Source organism: Ceratosolen solmsi, unplaced genomic scaffold, assembly GCF_000503995.2.
Source record: "Ceratosolen solmsi marchali unplaced genomic scaffold, CerSol_1.0 scaffold33, whole genome shotgun sequence".
Classification (NCBI taxonomy): domain Eukaryota; kingdom Metazoa; phylum Arthropoda; class Insecta; order Hymenoptera; family Agaonidae; genus Ceratosolen; species Ceratosolen solmsi.
Genome location: NW_011948438.1, coordinates 1,712,856 through 1,730,317, shown reverse-complemented (window position 1 = coordinate 1,730,317; position 17,462 = coordinate 1,712,856). Strand labels below are relative to the sequence as shown.

At 40.7% G+C, this 17,462-nt stretch overlaps 1 protein-coding gene across 1 annotated transcript in view; it reads right to left on the bottom strand.

Annotated features, from left to right (window-relative positions):
* Positions 1 to 11,274: 11,274 nt before the first annotated feature.
* Positions 11,275 to 17,462, bottom strand: part of LOC105365397 (rhomboid-related protein 2-like) — a 39,637-nt gene continuing 33,449 nt past the window's right edge. Inside the window, exons 2-3 of the mRNA XM_011503540.1 lie at positions 14,123 to 14,240; positions 11,275 to 11,388 (exon numbers count right to left, since the gene is read on the bottom strand). Of these exons, the coding sequence (XP_011501842.1) occupies positions 11,275 to 11,388; positions 14,123 to 14,240 (232 nt within the window). The remainder of the gene's footprint in view (positions 11,389 to 14,122; positions 14,241 to 17,462) is intronic.

Here is a 17,462-nt window from a genome sequence, read left to right as displayed (position 1 = left end):
TTTTGTAATCCGACAGCTGCAAAGGCTCCGAATGAGGTATAACGTGATTCCTCCTATCGTTGTGCAATTTTCAAGAAAGCAAATACGATGGAGACATACATCCTTGGCGCAAAGTAGCGGCAAATCAGAAAGTGACTGCGGCCATAAGCCGCTAAATAATAAATGCAATTGCGACGGGAGCTTAAGAGCCAGAGAAGGAAGGAAGGAAGCCATTCGCTGATACTGCGGGCGCCCGATAACAATATAACGGGTGGAACAGTGGGAGACGACACGCATCGAATACCGAATACCGAATAGTAAATGTGGGCAAGCGGAGGCGAACGATGGCGTCGTCGTTGTCGTTGTCGTCATCGTCATCGTCGTCGTCGTCGTCGTCGTCGTCGTCGTCGTCGTCGTCGTCGTCGTCGTCGTCGTCGTCGTCGTCGAGACTGCCCTAGATTCATGACACGAGGCTACGTTATAAATCGAGTCATCCTCGCGCCGCGGGAAATTTATCGGATTTTATGTGACGCCCGCGAGCGTGTGCGAATGCGTATGCACGCGCGATTCTCTCTACGTGAATTACGATTCGCCCTCTTATTGTAAATGGAACGGAAGTAAATTATTGATTATTCTATGTATTAATTATGAACAGCCATAAAAAAAAAAAAAAAAAAAAAAAAAAAAAAAAAAAGTAATTATTGACTTTTTTTCTCGTGTTTTGTTTGTCAGCTCCATGGGATCGCTAAGCGCACCCCCATCCGCCGCTGCGACACTCTTCTTTCGTACATCTATTGAATATTTTTTTTTATCGAAATTTTCACGCGATTTTTACAATTCTCCTTTCAGGCCACAACAAATCCAATGCTCTCGACATTATTTTAAACGTTTATTCGCATTTAAATTCCAAATAATCTCAATCATACGAATATACATTAAATGCTTCATCTTAATTACCTAATTAAGTCTGAGAAGTATTATTATTTTGATTATTATTATTATTGTATCCACGTATCGAATAAAGCAGATTTAATTTTTATAATCAAGGCGTATCGTTAGCTATATATTGCGGTCGAGATAATGAGAACAATTGTCTACTTTAATTTTGATTGCAAGTAGCAATGAGGATTGCTAGGTGGTTAGATAGACGGCATTCAAGATACGATCCTTAAATATTTTGCAAAGCTTGACGACTCGTCCTCTTCGCGGGATCTCGGATTTCCTATACATTTTTATCTTTTCACGATCTGCCGCAAGTCGCTTCTTCTCATCAAGATAACATTATGCATGTCATATTACGATTGCAGTCACTTAGAAAAGTAGCTCAATATTCTTATGTAATGATCCTTTTAATCTTAGATTGCTCGTGTAATTTTATATATAAATTTTAGAATATAGAAATATGGAGTACCAGATTATATGGAGGATTTTTCGGAGAGAAAACGGACGCTCTTAGTGAAAAGTACGTTTCTTGTTGTACATTCACTACAGCAAATATAATGATATGCACCGGTGTGAAAGTTGATAATTGGAAGAATTGAGGGTCATAAAAGTGAAAATAAAAAAAAAAAACATAAGTAAAATCGAGAGAAAAGAAACGGAATTTCAAGACCTTCGAAGATGGAAATGTCCGAGGATTATCCAAGAATTCTTAATTAAAGCAGCGCCCATAAAGACAGAAAACGTAGGGCTGATTGATCACGAGGGTCCGGGAGAAATTGGTGTCGGTCCTTGTCGCTCGGGAATCGTGACTGCGGCCTCGCCCACGTAGGGAGGCTCCTTTCTTATCACCTCGCAATGAGTATAGATAGAAATTCCTGGGGGGACTGGAAAGGCCGAAATACATACTCTCCCTGCTCCTGCCCCCATACCCAACCCCTCAGCCGCCAACTCCATGTCACAATTCCGCATTTGATTTCTAAAGTTTTTGACTGACTTGCCAGACATAAACAAATGTCGTCGTCGTCGTCGTCGTCGTCTCTCTCTCTCTCTCTCTCTCGCTCGCTCTTCCATTCGGCCACTTCTCCATCTACGCGTCTCATTTGTCCGTTGAATCGAATTTTTATGTCTCAAGTGGGCGGGGGAGGGGGAGGAGGCAACGCGATATTTCATTAGAGCTCGTAAAACGGCGAAATAGCGGAAGAGGCCGCAAAGTCGGACTGCTGGAGCGCGGCTTCGTGTTCACTGCGAGAGAAAAGAAAAAATGAGGAAAAGGATAGGGGAGTGTTTTTCAACGCGTCGATTCACTTATGTCGTTGGAAGAAAGGCTTCCTTCGGCGCGATCACGAAAATTTTCTCTTACCGACAGTATGCATCACACCCCCGGGGGCGGCCGTTCGCCCCGCGGGCATCGCGTGCTCTTAAGCGCTCGTAAACAACCTGACGCGCAGTTTGGATGGATGGCCGGCCGAGCGGGATTGGTGTGTTGGCTGAGGGTCGTACGGGGTCGATGAGGGGGGGTGGGGGGCGCAGTGACGGGGGAGAACGGTGGTTCATGGGCGGGGCAGGACGGGGTTAGCGAGCGCGAGGAGGAGATGGCAGGTTAGAGCTCGCACAAGCGGTGCTCCCCGTGCTTTGTACCGCTCGAATTCATTCCTCGACGCAGATTATTAAAAGTCTGGATTAGTATTCCGGGAATGCCTCGCTAATGTCGACCTCTTAGATCGGTCGTTATTGGCGAGAGGGGGATGGTGGTGGAGATCCGAGAGGGATCGGATAAAATGTGGCTGTCGTCGGCTATGACGATGGTCGACCACAAGCAACGTGTTGAATTAGCATCGATGAAGAGTCGCAACGCGCAAGGCGAATCGCGTACTTTTTTGCTTTTCTAACGATGAAAGCCAAAGACTGCGCAGGACAGGCTTGACAGATGCGGCAAAATAATCGAAAGTTTTAGAGCTGATGGATGGCAATGATAAGGAAGATAGTATGTATAACGAACATTGTCGCGGCAAAATGAACAATAAGCATAGATGTAAGGAACGTGTAAGTTATTAAATTTTATTTCCATCGTCCTCCTGTATATTACGTACGAGCATACGGTACCGCCGGTCGATCGATTTCTCCATCTCAATTCTTAATGTGTAATCTCGGTTGGCTACCAAGATGCGAGACATTTCGTACATTACTTGAGCAATGAATAGCCACGTAAATACAAGTATTACTATAGATTTGGTACTTCCCGCTGTTTACTAAATATAAATTCGAATATTTACGACGGTAGGGCCTGGGAATAGAAAGATTGCAATGTCGCGATAAAACAAAAGAAAAAAAAAGAAAAAAAAAAGAAAAGAAAAGGAAAATAGAGGGTTGAGACCTTGGGATGGGGGGGGGGCGTGCAAAAAAGGACCCGAGCAAAGGGAAAACAGGAAAAGAAACGACAGGGCGCTTATTAAGAAATCATGTAAGATTTACGGGATAAATTGTTAATCGTATGTAAATTCTAATAAAAATAAAGGGACTAGAGAATAATAATCCAAAACGAGACGAAGAAATATAGACTATAAAGTGCGCGTGCTAAGAGGGTACTTAAAACGATTGGTATCGCCTCTCATACTCCGAATCTCACTTTAGACGTATATATTCACTTTGGCTCGATGTTGCCTCGACGTTGGCTCGGCGTTGGCTCGGCGTTGGCTCGGCGTTGGCTCGGCGTTGGCTCGGCATTGGCTCGGCGCATACCACCGGCCTCGTTTGCGGATTACTGATAATACTCGTATAAGACCGTAGCGTGGGTGGGATGCTAGTGGTAATGGATGCTGCAGCCTTCTTAAACGTGTAGCCCTCGGCTACGAGGAAAGAAAGATCTCGCTTCGTATCCGTCTCCGAGTAGTACTTTCTTCTCCTCGTGTTCTATCTCTCTCTCTCTCTCTCTCTCTCTCTCTCTATCTCTATCTCTATCTCTATCTCTATCTCTCTCTCTATCTCCCTGTCTGTGTATGACTCCGTCACACTCCGTCTAAGCGACCCAACCACCACCCGCGACACCCTGGCGAAATTATTTCTTACACATAACGAGATTAGTTTAGTCAGCCAATAGTTAATAGTGTTGGTTGGTGAAGGTGGTGAAGGACGAGGATGTCGGGTATATGGGAAGGCTTGCAGGCGAGCAGGTAGTGCTGCTGCCTGCCCATAGGGACGTAAAATGGCGCGCGTAGATATAATAGGGAGTACGCCGAGAGATACACCAAGTGCTTGACAAGCCATTATTTCGCATTCGTTGTCTTGATTTTATTATTTCGTCCTACTACTGGCATTGCCGGATTAGTTGGTCCGGTTCAGCCAAACGACCCTAGTGCCGTCGCTAGTCGTGAACTCTTGCGTGTGTCATTGGCGTTACGAAACTCGAGACTCGGGCAAAAATTAAGTGGTATTAAAGGGAAGGAAGAAGGGAGGAGAGGATAAAGTCCATATAGAATGCCAAATGTATCGGGCGTTTGTTGAACGAGGCCGTGAGGAATAAGGGATGGGACGAGAACGGGGATTCAAAAGACACTCGCGTACGTCTTTATCGCTGGAATAAGAGGTCCTGAAAATAGAAAATAAACGAGGAGAAAAGTGCAAGGAGATAGATAAGGATGGCAGCAAGATGATAGCAAAAGTACGTACAAGGACGAGAACAATGGCGGGGGGGGGGGGGGGGGGGGGGGGGGGGGGGGGGGGATGAGAATGGAGATAGGAGTAAGAAGAGGGCAACGGGCTTAAGGTATGAGGGAGTTTGTCTAACCCAAAGAAGGCAGCCAGCAGCATCAAGTAATATCCGGCGGGCAACCGAGTTCCGCTTATCTCTCGCGTGCTCTCGCCCCCTCGTCCTTCGGCCGCGTCCTTTAGTTGCTTTGCTTTCTCTGATGCTCTTACGTACATGGATTCCGAATGTGCGCCCGCCCATCGGGTTGTTGATATCTCGCTCTACAGCGTCGTCGTGCGACGTATTTTGCGTGGCGCGGCGAATAGCCAAAATCGCTTTGAAATTCAGTTCTTCTAGTAGGAGGTGAGTCGAGGCTAAAGAACGGGACGCTGCAGCGAGTCTCCGGTCCAGGGTCTCCGGTAATAATTGAATTTGCGAAATCGAGCACTTGACCGGGGTGAGCGTGAGCGAGGCATTTATTTCATCGTCGAGTCCATCGTCGAGTCCATCGTCGAGTCCATCGTCGAGTCCATCTCCTCGCATTACCGAACGAGGGGCTCCGGGTAGGAGAAAATTTTCTACCGATGTTACGAGGTAAGGAGGAAGTAATTAATTGATTACAGGAAAGTCAAATTGGAATCACGTGGAATCGTTTTTCGAATCGTTCGTGGCTATTTTCGTAAAGCGAACGTCGTCTCGCGGAATAACGTACGAATGACGTACGAATGACGTACGAAACTTGGCCGCGGAATTCTCGAGGGGTTACTCGATGAATTATCAAGTTTTTTTCTTTCTTTTACTTTTTAATTGGAAAATTGTTGCTAACCAACAAGACCGAGGGCCTCGTATTTGGCCGCTCGTTGTTTATGATTCTTTCGTCGCGGATAAATTTGAGCGCAAGTGAGCATTGCGAATGAGAGCCATAAAACGTACGAGCAAATGTATCTTCATTGTGCGGAGAGATTTAACGCGGACTTGATAAATTAACAAACTAAGTAATAAATTTTGAATTCAAAGAACTATGGTTTGGTCTTAGAGCGATAAATCTGTAATAAAGTTAAGGTAAATTTATACAGAGCTAAATGCCGGGGCAAAAGAAAATGAAAATGCAAAAAGTGAGAGGCTGACGTAACAGTCGGAAGCTGAAATCGGTTTGAGCGAGAGTGAGGGGTGGTAGAGGTCGGGATAGTGGGAGAGAGGGGGAGAGGGGAGAGGGGATTTGGGGGAGGGGGGGAGAGACCGAGAGGCCCTTACGTGCTAAATAATTGAACGAGACGAGGCATCATTATTCATCGAGTCCTAAGGCCTTAATCAGCGCATTCGTTCGTTCAACATGAGCCGTCACCGCATCCAGTCAGCGTCTTTAGGAGCCCGAAGCCCTTTTTTTTGTTATTTTTTTTTTGTTTTTTTTTCGTAATCCTTAATTTTGGCTATTCGCTTTATTTATAAGAAGACGCCTCGAAAAGTTTCCTCCGCACCTCGGGGCAATAATTCACACCGGTATCGTCTCGGCGGTGAGTTATTCCTCGGCTCGCGCCAATGCTCTCCGAGCGAAATAAGAAAAGTAACGGTAGGGGGTGAGGGTGGGTGAGGGGGTGTGAAGGGTGGGGGAGGTGGGGTGGTGGAGAGACCAGTGCGGGATAAGACACTGCGGAAAAAAGCGGCCAACGACGATCGGGATTATCGATTCGCTAAAATAGGAACGCCGAGGAGGACGAGGCGACAAGGCCCGGAGGAGGAAAAAATAAAAGCGATACGCAAGCTTCTTAATTCTCGGATCGCCTCGACTGGCGTTTTGTTTGTCAGCGTTCTGTAAAATTACGAGATCTCCTGCGGATATATATTTTTACGGCGATTCTTTAAAAATGCTCTATAAATTTCGACGATCTTGGAAAGATTTACGTTCGCAGACAATGAAACGCAAGTTCTAAAATGTTAGATTGCCGTGGAAGGCACTCACACTAATTTTTTCGTTCTCGTACCTTACGCGACGCTGCAACGATATCGTAATGTAGATTACGACGAACAAATGTGCTTATACTTATAAAACATACACGGGCTTTTATAATTGTTTTATTCCCGATTGTTGGGCAACACATGCGCCCCCTTCAACTAACTTTATAACAACAACATACATTATAACATTATTATTGAACGTTTTTAAATTTCATAACGTCGCTCGATACAATTAAGGCTGTATTTATATTAGTTACACAGGTGGATGCGTAGAGCTTTAATATACACGGGCACAAGTATCGTACAAAGAGGTTACATCGTTATCCAATAATGGAACATCCGTACGCCAACTTTGCCAAGCACTTGGATGAAATTGTAAAAAAATTGAAGGAATTAGTGCCGCGAATCAAAGGTAGAGAAAAAGTTAAGGATAAGAAAGTGACTGATTTGCGCATTTTGATGATTCGTGTAGAGTATTTTGCAGCTAATTCGAGTCTAAACTGGACGCACCGACGACCAACATGAATTTCTCAAGTACGGATAACGGAATTGGAATAATAAAAGTCACGAAAAGCGTACGATCTCCAAAACATCGACGAGACTTTTTATCGCGACGCTGCCAAGCCCACGCAGTTCCTCGATCCTTTTATGCAGCTAAGCCGAGGAGGAATCGAGCTGGCTCGATCCCTGACATAAATAATAAATCAATTAACGGAAATCCCCTGGCTCGAAAGGAAAGAGCGGGTGGGAGCGACTGGGCAGGTGGCAGGTGGCAAGGGGTTGTAAGCAAGACACGCGAGATAATACACGTCGAGCCGAAATAAAGCCGTCGGTGTATTATAGGTGGAACGCAAGCTTTGTATCTCTTTTCTCCATTAAACTTGGCTGCTAAACATTTCGATCCACCACGGGGATGCGTTACTTTATAAAACCGACAAACCTTGGCGTCGCGCTCGTTGAATATACGAGGATGGGGTAGAAGAGAAAGCCAAGATAGAGCTTATGCGATATATATATATATATATATGTGTGTGTATCACACACACGCATACTCTCTCTCTCTCTCTCTCTCTCTCTCTCTCTCACTCTGTCTCTATATATATCGCTATGCAGCGCGAATAATGTACAGCTATGGACAAAGGATTTTTTGGGAAAAACGAAATGTAAGGAGGGGGCTTGGGCTGTTTTTCAGTAAGGGGGGGGCTTGGGCTGTTTTTCAACACCCCCCCCCCCCCCAGTTTGTTCTCCGATGCTCCGTACAGATTATGTGACAACTTTCGTGGATGCTTTTTCAGCTTTTTCGATGCTGGGATACCACACGATTCAAACGTTAAATAAAAGTATACAGGGCTTTTGAAAGCGTCGTTTGATTCTTTCTTCATCTCTTTGCACACTTTTCTCTATTCCCTGATAAATCCCTCGCGAATTTCAACTCGTTTAATGTTTGCGTTGCGCTCGTAATTACATAAAACGTGGTATAATTTGTCCTTTCGGCAATAACATAACTACGTACGCCGAGTATTATAACGAGTATTATTTATTTGATTTGGGCAGAATTGCAATAGCCGCTGACTTATTACAAAATCATGACTACATTTATAAAATGGTTTATCAATTTGTAACGCGATAGCTTTCGATTAGAAAAGAGAAGAAAATTAACATCTGACGGCATACGGCTACGGATAAAAAAGCTGAAAACTACGAATAAAGTCTTTATGTTTGAATAAAAAATTTTATTATCATGGGTGGAAAAAAAAAGAAAGAAAAAAAAAAAGAAAGACAAAACTATAAAGGACTTGAATAATAATGATTATTAATATTATAGAGATTAAAAGTAATTTTTGTTTCTTTATTGCGATTATTCAAACATTTTTTTAACAAAAAATTAAAATGAAATAAATGAAAAATTGGCAGGGAACATTCTTTTTGTGAAATGGATAAAATTAATTTACATATTCGAATATATTGTTGCTTTCTGATACAGGGAATGATTTTTATTGGAGTCGCGTGATAAAAAAAAAAAAAAAAAAAAAAATTAATAAATTGATGGATTGCAATATTTATGAAAACAAAAAAAGAAATTTATTAAAGTTTATGACTACCGAACGTATTGATAATGATACAAGATAACAATCTTTAACAAAGCTTTAAATGCCTAAAAAGTGTGCTACAAATTTTATGACATTTGCTTAAGTTTCTCATTTTACAAATGATACGAACTAAAAGTACAAGATGCAGTTTCGATAAAGTAAAATTCCCAACTATATCAGCCAATGTAGAAAGTTTTATATTTAACTTACGTGGAAAGGACTGCATCCTCGTTGCATACATACTATGAAACACTTATAACAGATCGCTACGGATTAAGTTTGTGAATCCAGGTACGCGTTTGACCCTAGCAACTTTACCGTAAAATTCGTTTTAATCGGATGGAGGAGATCTGCTTTCACAAAGAATGAAAGTTCCCTTCGAAAACTCACGAGGAAGAAATTGACAGTTTCTCGTGCTAAATAATAATTATTCAATGTATATTTTCGATGACGTCCTTTATCGATGCTAATTATCAATTTAACGTTAAACCTATACAAATAACATTATCGTCCTTTTATAGTACCTATTCGCGCAATATCGATGAAAAAAATAAAAATAAACAAATAATAACGACAACGACAACAACAGCAATATTTATAACAATAAACATGAAATTATCTTATTTATAAGCTATTAACTCAATGTAGATTCGCCCTTATCAGGCTTTTCTCATTATCATATTGCTTGCCCATTATTCTCTCTCTCTTTCATTCTCTCTCTCTCTCTCTCTCTCTCTCTCTCTCTCTCTCGCTCTCTGTCCCTCCCTTCCTCCCATTCGAGCAGTCAAAATCCTTGTACTAGCCGGGCATATGGATTATAATATTTTCGAAGTACCATCCGGAGAAACGATACTATCTCGCTTGTTTATGCTCCCCCTTCTCCCTGCCACCCTTTTCACTCACATGCCCACTTACTAACTTTCTATTCTGAAAACACGTGTGCTCACGCGAGTGTAAGTGTGAGCCAAGTGATGTGGTTGGAACTATCAGCGACAAACTTTTATGTAAATTGCGGCTGCCGTTTAAAGTCCTCCGAATTATCATTTAGTCGATCGTGTGCGCCTAGCGTTATACACCAGCTATTAAACCCCCGAGGGGTAGAGAAATATATATATATATATATATATATATATATAAGTGAGAACGATAAAAGTAAATGGTCGATTTTTTTGGACAGGGAATTATTTTTGTTAAAAGAATTCACTTTGTCATTACCGGCCTCTACAGATCATTTCACTCAACATTTCCTTCCGGCTTTTTACCACTGCTCTCACATGTTGTATAATTATTAACTTTAATGGAATCATACTGGACCTTCTTTTGCCCCATTATTATGGCTTAATTTTATTTGTGTTATATTTTCCGCTTATACACGTGGCGTGGTAAAAAATTTATAACATAATTACCCTAATTTTTCAAAAATATATACCACACGGTTTTGAATTTTGAAATTTGAAAAGAAATTATTTTTGAAATTTTAATTTTTATTTTGGAAATATATAGTAACGTTGAAATAACAATTTGATAAATTATGAATATATACATATATAAGCATGTGTATACGTATAAATCATTATTATTTTTGTTTTTGTACATTCGTGTATTTAATACAACGGCGTTTATTAAAAACGATGGTATTCCTTTTTCAATTGCATTTGTTTCATAGATATATAAAAATTAATATTAAAATCCAGATCATAAGAAATTCCCGCTTTAAACATAAATGATTCGTTCATCTATTTACTCGTATATTTAATAAATATTTACTCTATTTTACACTCTTAAAAAGTACAAATTATCATTTTTTTTAATTAAAAAATTTTCTTCTTAATAATTACATAAAACTTTAATTAACGTATACCAATTACTTTGTTTTTAATGATGAGCTAAAATTTCATAAAATATTTTATTAATTTCACATAATAATATGCTATATGTGTGTGTGTGTGTATGAGTGTATGTGTGTGCGAGGAAAACAAAGACAAAAAATGTAGAATATAATTTTCAAAAACATTACCGAGCTTTCATGATTTTCTTCAATTACTACCAACTCAATTATTTCAATAATAAATGATATTTTTAACTGTAGAATAATAAACTTAATAATAATATGAAGAAGAATAATAACAACAGCAATAACGACGTGTACTTTTAATAGATATTGTCATGTATTTTTTACAATATAAGTAATTATAAATATTAAGCACAAACGAATCGATAGTGTAATAGAATTGCATAATAAAATAAAACGATAAATTTTATCTCATGAATAACTAGTTTATTCGCATAAAATAAAAATAAATACTCAATCGCGTATTTATGTTAAGAAAAATATTCATTAATATGCATATTAATGAAGTATAAATATTAATCGACCACTTTACTTTATTATTGCAATATTATTTGGCGAGATATTGTTTATCAAATATCTTTTCAATGATTGTTTTCTTAAATTTTTGACATAGGAAGTTAGTTGAGCTTAAAATTAAAATTGCACAATGCTTTTAAATTAAATTATAGTTTGAAAAGGATAGTTCTTCAAGTTTTTATTAAAGTTTCGATAATTTTGCAATTTAAAGAAGCGTTCGAGACCCTTTAAGTGTTTCAGTAGTAACAACATCTTCATGTGCGACGTATATTTTCGCAGTGATGGTCGTGGCCATTCTTGACTCCTATTGGCCACCATTTATCTTTTAAATCGGTTACACTATTTTTTCCATAAACTAACATAACTATCTTCTTTAAAATAAAAAATTTAAATGGTATCGGTAAAGAGCAATGAGTATAGACACAAATTTACTTTAAATTTATGATTAAATTAGGTTAAAGTATGAAAGTGTTCTAGAAAGACAAGGATAATACAATAGCCAAAAACTAAGAAAGAAAGAAAAACTAACGATAGTAATGAATAATTAATTAATGGTAGTTGGGAAAGCAGATGCATTTCCTTAAAACTTGTTCTCGTCCTTGACTTGTTAACGATGAAATAGTCGTCGCCCACATTGGCCAATCATATTTTTAGAAAAATTATCCATAATGTTGCAATGAATATAACGAAAGAGTATACTAGTTAAGGTGAAGTTGGGTAATACTTGGCGCTACCTAGAACCAATAGCGATTGGGAGTTTGGGCAGAGGAGCGAAAGAAGTGAGAAAGATATATCGATACAATAGGTGGTCGTTAGAATAGAGGCAGCAGTACCGGTAACCCGACAATTTCCGATTCGGGAATCATCGGCCGTTATCAGTCGCGGTACGCGCGATGTAATTGACAATAATCGAATCTTACCAACGTAGACAAATCAAACGGTTTGAGTTAATATGGATATAGTCGAGGCCAATCCCCCTCTCGACCCTCCCCCATCATTGTACAGTACCATTTGACGAATGACCGGGGCAAACAAATTTCTGGTCGATAAGTTTGATCACCCCTACTTTTCTGCCCGATGCGTCGCGGAACGGTTTACGGCCTCGCCGAGCGCTATTTATTTAACGGTAGAGCGTCAGGATCTGATTGGTTAGCGACGCGCAAATGTGCAATTTATAGGCACGATCGGCTTGACGGTCGCTTCTCTCTTTGTCCCGATCGCGTTAACGATGTCCATCTTGTCCCTGCATCGGACCAACGAGAATGTCTAACGATGAAAACGGAGATGCCGTATAGTTACCCCCCCCCCCCCCCCCCCCCCCACCACTCTTCCCGTCCCATCACCCAGCAAATATTCCCTCGTTAATGGCTAATAACCGAGGATTTGGCGTAAAATTACAGGACAGCCGTATAATGGGGGATCTGTTTACCTCGCTCTAGACGAGCGTATGTCGTACATTTGGCTCGCCTAATGTTACTCGCACTCTACGCCACATACGTACTCGGTAAAGCGATGAAGAAATATATTTTCCCCACGCTTTCGAAAGCCCGGAGTTTGCAAGTTGTTTCTCACGAGCTTTATCGACTTGATCTTTATTGGTCGAGTTTCGAAAGTCATGGGCGATAGTCACCGCTAGAAAAGCACTTCCTGCTGCAAACAATTGGCCATGAAAAAAAAAAAATGAAAAAAAAGCCATCTAACAATTTGTCCGTCGACTGGCAAAAGTGTGATTATATATCTATATATCTATATATCTATATATCTATATATCTATATATCTATATATCTATATATATATATATATATATATATATATAAATGGCTGTTAACGATACGATTTCGCTCGTAGATTCTCCCAGGGATTTTAGCAGCGCGCGAAAAACGTCTCGGCAAAGATAATTCCAAAAATATTTAACGACGAGATTGGACGCGAGTCAAGGAGATATTAAAAGTCCCCCTTCTCGCACTTTCACGAGGGTCCCATGGAAAAGCTTTCCTTCCTCTCTCTCTTCCTCGCCCCTCCCCCCATCCTCATCAAAGTCTTACCCCTACACTTAAGCTCTCGAGTCCCACCAACGAGAAGGCGAAACCGGCACCAGGAGTAGGGACACACAGAGAGAGAGAGAGAGAGAGAGAGAGAGAGAGAGAGAGAGGAAGCGGAAGCGAGGTGGGCTGGAATTTAATTAATGAGAGCCACCCGCGGGCATCGACGGCTTGTTTTCAGGGATGTTGGCGAGTCACGTTAACCGCAACGCTCGACCAGCCTCGACGGGGACAGCTGAACACCTTTTTTTACGAGCGCGACATCACTCCGATACTCGGCGAATTTTCAAAAGTGTTTTACGACCGCTGCGGAATGCTGCCTTTTGGCCAATTACACGGCACTTTATGGCGTCTGCTCTCTCCTTCTCACTCGCTCACGAGTCGCGCGATAATTTCACTTATTCCAGCCGCGCCGACAGTTTATCTCGGCCGACGACTCTCTTTTCCTTTTTCATTTGCACTTGGCTCGCGATTTAAATAATAACAGTGAAACCGATCCTTATACGCGAGGCGCTGCCCCGATGAAACGTAATAAATTTTCTTCGTTACCTTCTTTCTCTTTTCCCTCGACGTTTTATGGCCGGGACAAGCCAAAGATACACAACACTTATCTTTAGAAGAAAGTCCACGACGCTTCGTTTGTCGGGTAAAAAAATCGTTGTCAAAATCTCAAGACTTAATAAGATGAGAATAAAGAGCCGGATAAATGTAAAAGCGTCTTGCACGTTGTAAGGCGTTGGGGAGCATTGGAAGAGAGACGAAGAACGAAAAAGAAAAATTATCGAAACAATGAGGAACGGTGGGGAAAAGCAAACGTAGTTAAAGAAAGTTATGAGAATAAACGAAGGCGAGAGTGATGGTTGAGAGCACAGTGCTCGCTCACAAAAGTCAGTCGATCCACCACGTCGTACACGCTGAGTCACGCTGTATAAAAATCCCATATACACCCACCCACCCACGCATCGTGGCACCTATGCACCTAGGCATCGCACGCACACCGCGAAAGAGTAAATGCAGCGAATATGCCACGGCTGTGTAAAGGTTTGTGTGCTCACTCACCTCTACGAGCGTAATGAGGATGATGAAAAGAGGCGGCGGGCAGCAGGTGTAGTGGTCAGCGTAGTACTTCCGATCTCGCTCCTCGGTGAGAAACTCGTCGCCGATCATGCGGACCATCCTGGAGGAACAACAAAGATAGGCATACGTTATTATTAATCATCCACGTATTTGCGGGACGTTGCGAGCAAATGCAATGGACGTCGGGCAGAAGGTTGGAATTAAATTGCGCCTGGGACATATGTTCGCGGCCAACTACAATGTGCGGTTATTTACCAAATTATTATTTTAATGTCCTGCCGTTAATCAATAAATGGCAGATTATATCGCACTAATGAATCTACTGCGAAATGTTCGTCTGTCTAATGTTGTATACAATATTATGAATTATCAACATAAATAAACTTATATTTTGCTTTATTGTGCAGCTTGTGACAAGGAACTCGGTGTATTATTTACCATTGTTGGTATTATTGCATTATGGCTTTGTAATTTATGTTACTTGGGACATTATTGAGAGATGATCGGTATTATGAAGATTATGTTGATTATTCAGAAGAAAAGGCCAGTCAGTAGGAATAAAATTTACATGTTATTTGACGTGCTTTGACCGCATTTTCAATTACGAATAAACGGACTCGGGGTTATGTATAATGGCCCGGTGTTATGGGGAAGGGGGGAGGGGAAAAAAAATAAAAAAAAAAGATATATATATATATATATATATATATATATATATATGTATAATGAGATATTGCAATTTAATGCAACGTATGCCGTATTCGTTATTAAAGGTTAATACATTTTCTCGTGTTTTTCCACTAGCGTACGAGTGCATGACAAATTGTGTTAGCGGAAGCTTTTTTATTCTCGATCGTCATAAAGTGCTCGCATCAATTTAAAAGCTTTAAATTTGTTCTTCATTGACAGCCATCGGGAGTGAGCGAAAGGTAATTGAGTGACACTGGAATTGAGCTAACAAAAACAATAATAATAATGCAATGATAATTAGATGCCGCCATATTTATTATAAGGCCGAACTGAACGCGATCGTGTACACGCGGATGAGAAAATATTCATCGCCTTGGCGTCTCCCTATAAGTCACTAAAGAAAATGTTGTCTTCTTCTCGGGAAGTTCTCGAGTTTTTGGAGAGGGTTCGCCACTTTTTTTTTTCTTTTTTTGCCACGTTTGTGCCCCGCTAAAGAAAATTACACTTGGCCTGCCACTCTATTTCCGTAATTTCGAAACAAAGACGCGGGACGAGCGCGATGCAAAGGCCGTCTCCCTCACACCACACCACAACACACCACACCACACCACACTACACCACACCATCCCCTGGCTGCTGGCTGTTGGCTGCTGGCTGCTGGCTGCTCACTCGAGACAAAATTTATCAACGTGTACTCGTTGTTCTTTCGTTACGCAGCCCGAGCGCCTCTTTGCCCAGCCACTTTCATTTTCTCGGACGCCGAGATTAAATGAAACAATTGCTTATTTATTAAGAGCCCGTTATGCCGAAAGCGAAAGGTTACGAAAGTCCTGTAATATAACAATTATCCTTGGTCTTAATTACTTACTCGATCGCCCAACAATGTAGTATTTTGTGTTTTATAACAATATCTCCCCTCCCCCCCCCATCACCTCCCCGTCACTCCACCCCTTTTTGTGGGTTATTAATTAAACGTGGACTAATGAGTTTCGATACGGATTAAAGTACTCGAAGTAAAGGGAAAAAGATGTTTTCGATAAAAACCAACTGTGCCTAGCTCAAGTAATTATATATTTTTGCAAAAGGAAGTAAGTAGCATTGAAACCAATTGAAGAAGAAAAAAATTACAAACGTGGCAAGGTATTAAAATTTCTTTAACGAATAACGAAAATTTTCACACTCGCGCAAATAAGTCAGCTCCGGTAAATTGTTATTAAAGTTGTCGTTGCAAGTAGCATAAACAATTCTGCATTGCCAATTTTATTAATACAATGCGTTAAATGAATTATGCTCAATTTATGAAAGTTCTAGGGATGAAAGTAATATTAGGCAATGGCCTAGATAATTGCTACTTCACCAATAATGCATTCATCCTGCATAATGCAGATAATATCATTTTTTATTAAAATTTAATCAATTTTACATTTATCAAGATTTTCAAAATCTCCGAATGTATGCGTAATTTATTATACGTACACGTTCAGCGATTGGAATTGCCGGGATTTTATGCAATATCCTCGTTTTATCATTTAGTAAATTCACTTAGTAAACTACAATATTTCGTTTACCGTACAAGTGAGGTGCTTTTTAAATATCTACAAACCTATTATCTCTTTTGAACGTTCTTGCCGCATAGTTACGCAAGAGAGAAAGAGGAAATTTTTAATCAACAAGAGCGCGACGATGCCATCTAATCATTCCAAAACAGCAACTGCTTGGAATTATTATATAAAGAATGAAGAGAAATACGTCATTATACGGAGTTTAGAAAGCAAAAAGTGCAATGAGTTTATGTAAAACTTCATTTGACTTTGCGATGAAATTATGTGTTTGTGCTCGTTTGACAATGGCGGGATATATAAGCAGAAAGAAAACGAAGAAAATAAAAAAAAAGAAGAAGAGGAATGATTACGATGTAGACGGAACGAATGATAGGGGATTGGAACAAGCGGCTAGGGCGGAGGGGTAGCGGGGAGTGGGGGAAGATCCATGCGCCCTAGATGCATGCAATCGTTGAATATTTCGTTAGTGAGGGTCGTTTTATGGGCCGATAGCTTTGATATTTCATTGGTCACAGTACGCGAGACGCGGAAGTTGCTCGTAAACATTCCCCCGTCCCCTCCCCAACCGCCGACACTTGCACAGCTTATGTTAACAGGAGAACGCGAGAGAAGAAATTCTCTTCCTCTTTCGTTTGCTTTGCGTTACCTAAGTAATAAGATCGATCTCTCATTGACTCTTACACCCAGCGCTCTTCTATAGATTAAACAATGTGCATTATGAATGGCCAACCAGCCATTGTACTATGAGCACGAAGAGTTTTAATTCGCTCGTAGCGTTACGAAAGTATTTCTAAATCTAAATGGAAATAATAGGATAAGTTTTGCTCGTTAGGAACGAGGATGTGATGAAATAACGAGGCCATTCGATAAAACGAGCTAATATTACGTGTTATTTTTCTGACTGCCTCGGCCATATTTCCAATACAATAATTTAGTACTTGCAATTATTAAAGGAGAACTTTGTTTGATAATGTTGACACTGGCGAGAGAGTGAGAGAGTGAGAGAGTGAGAGAGTGAGAGAGTGAGAGAGTGAGTGAGAGAGAGAGAGAGAGAGAGAGAGAGAGAGGGC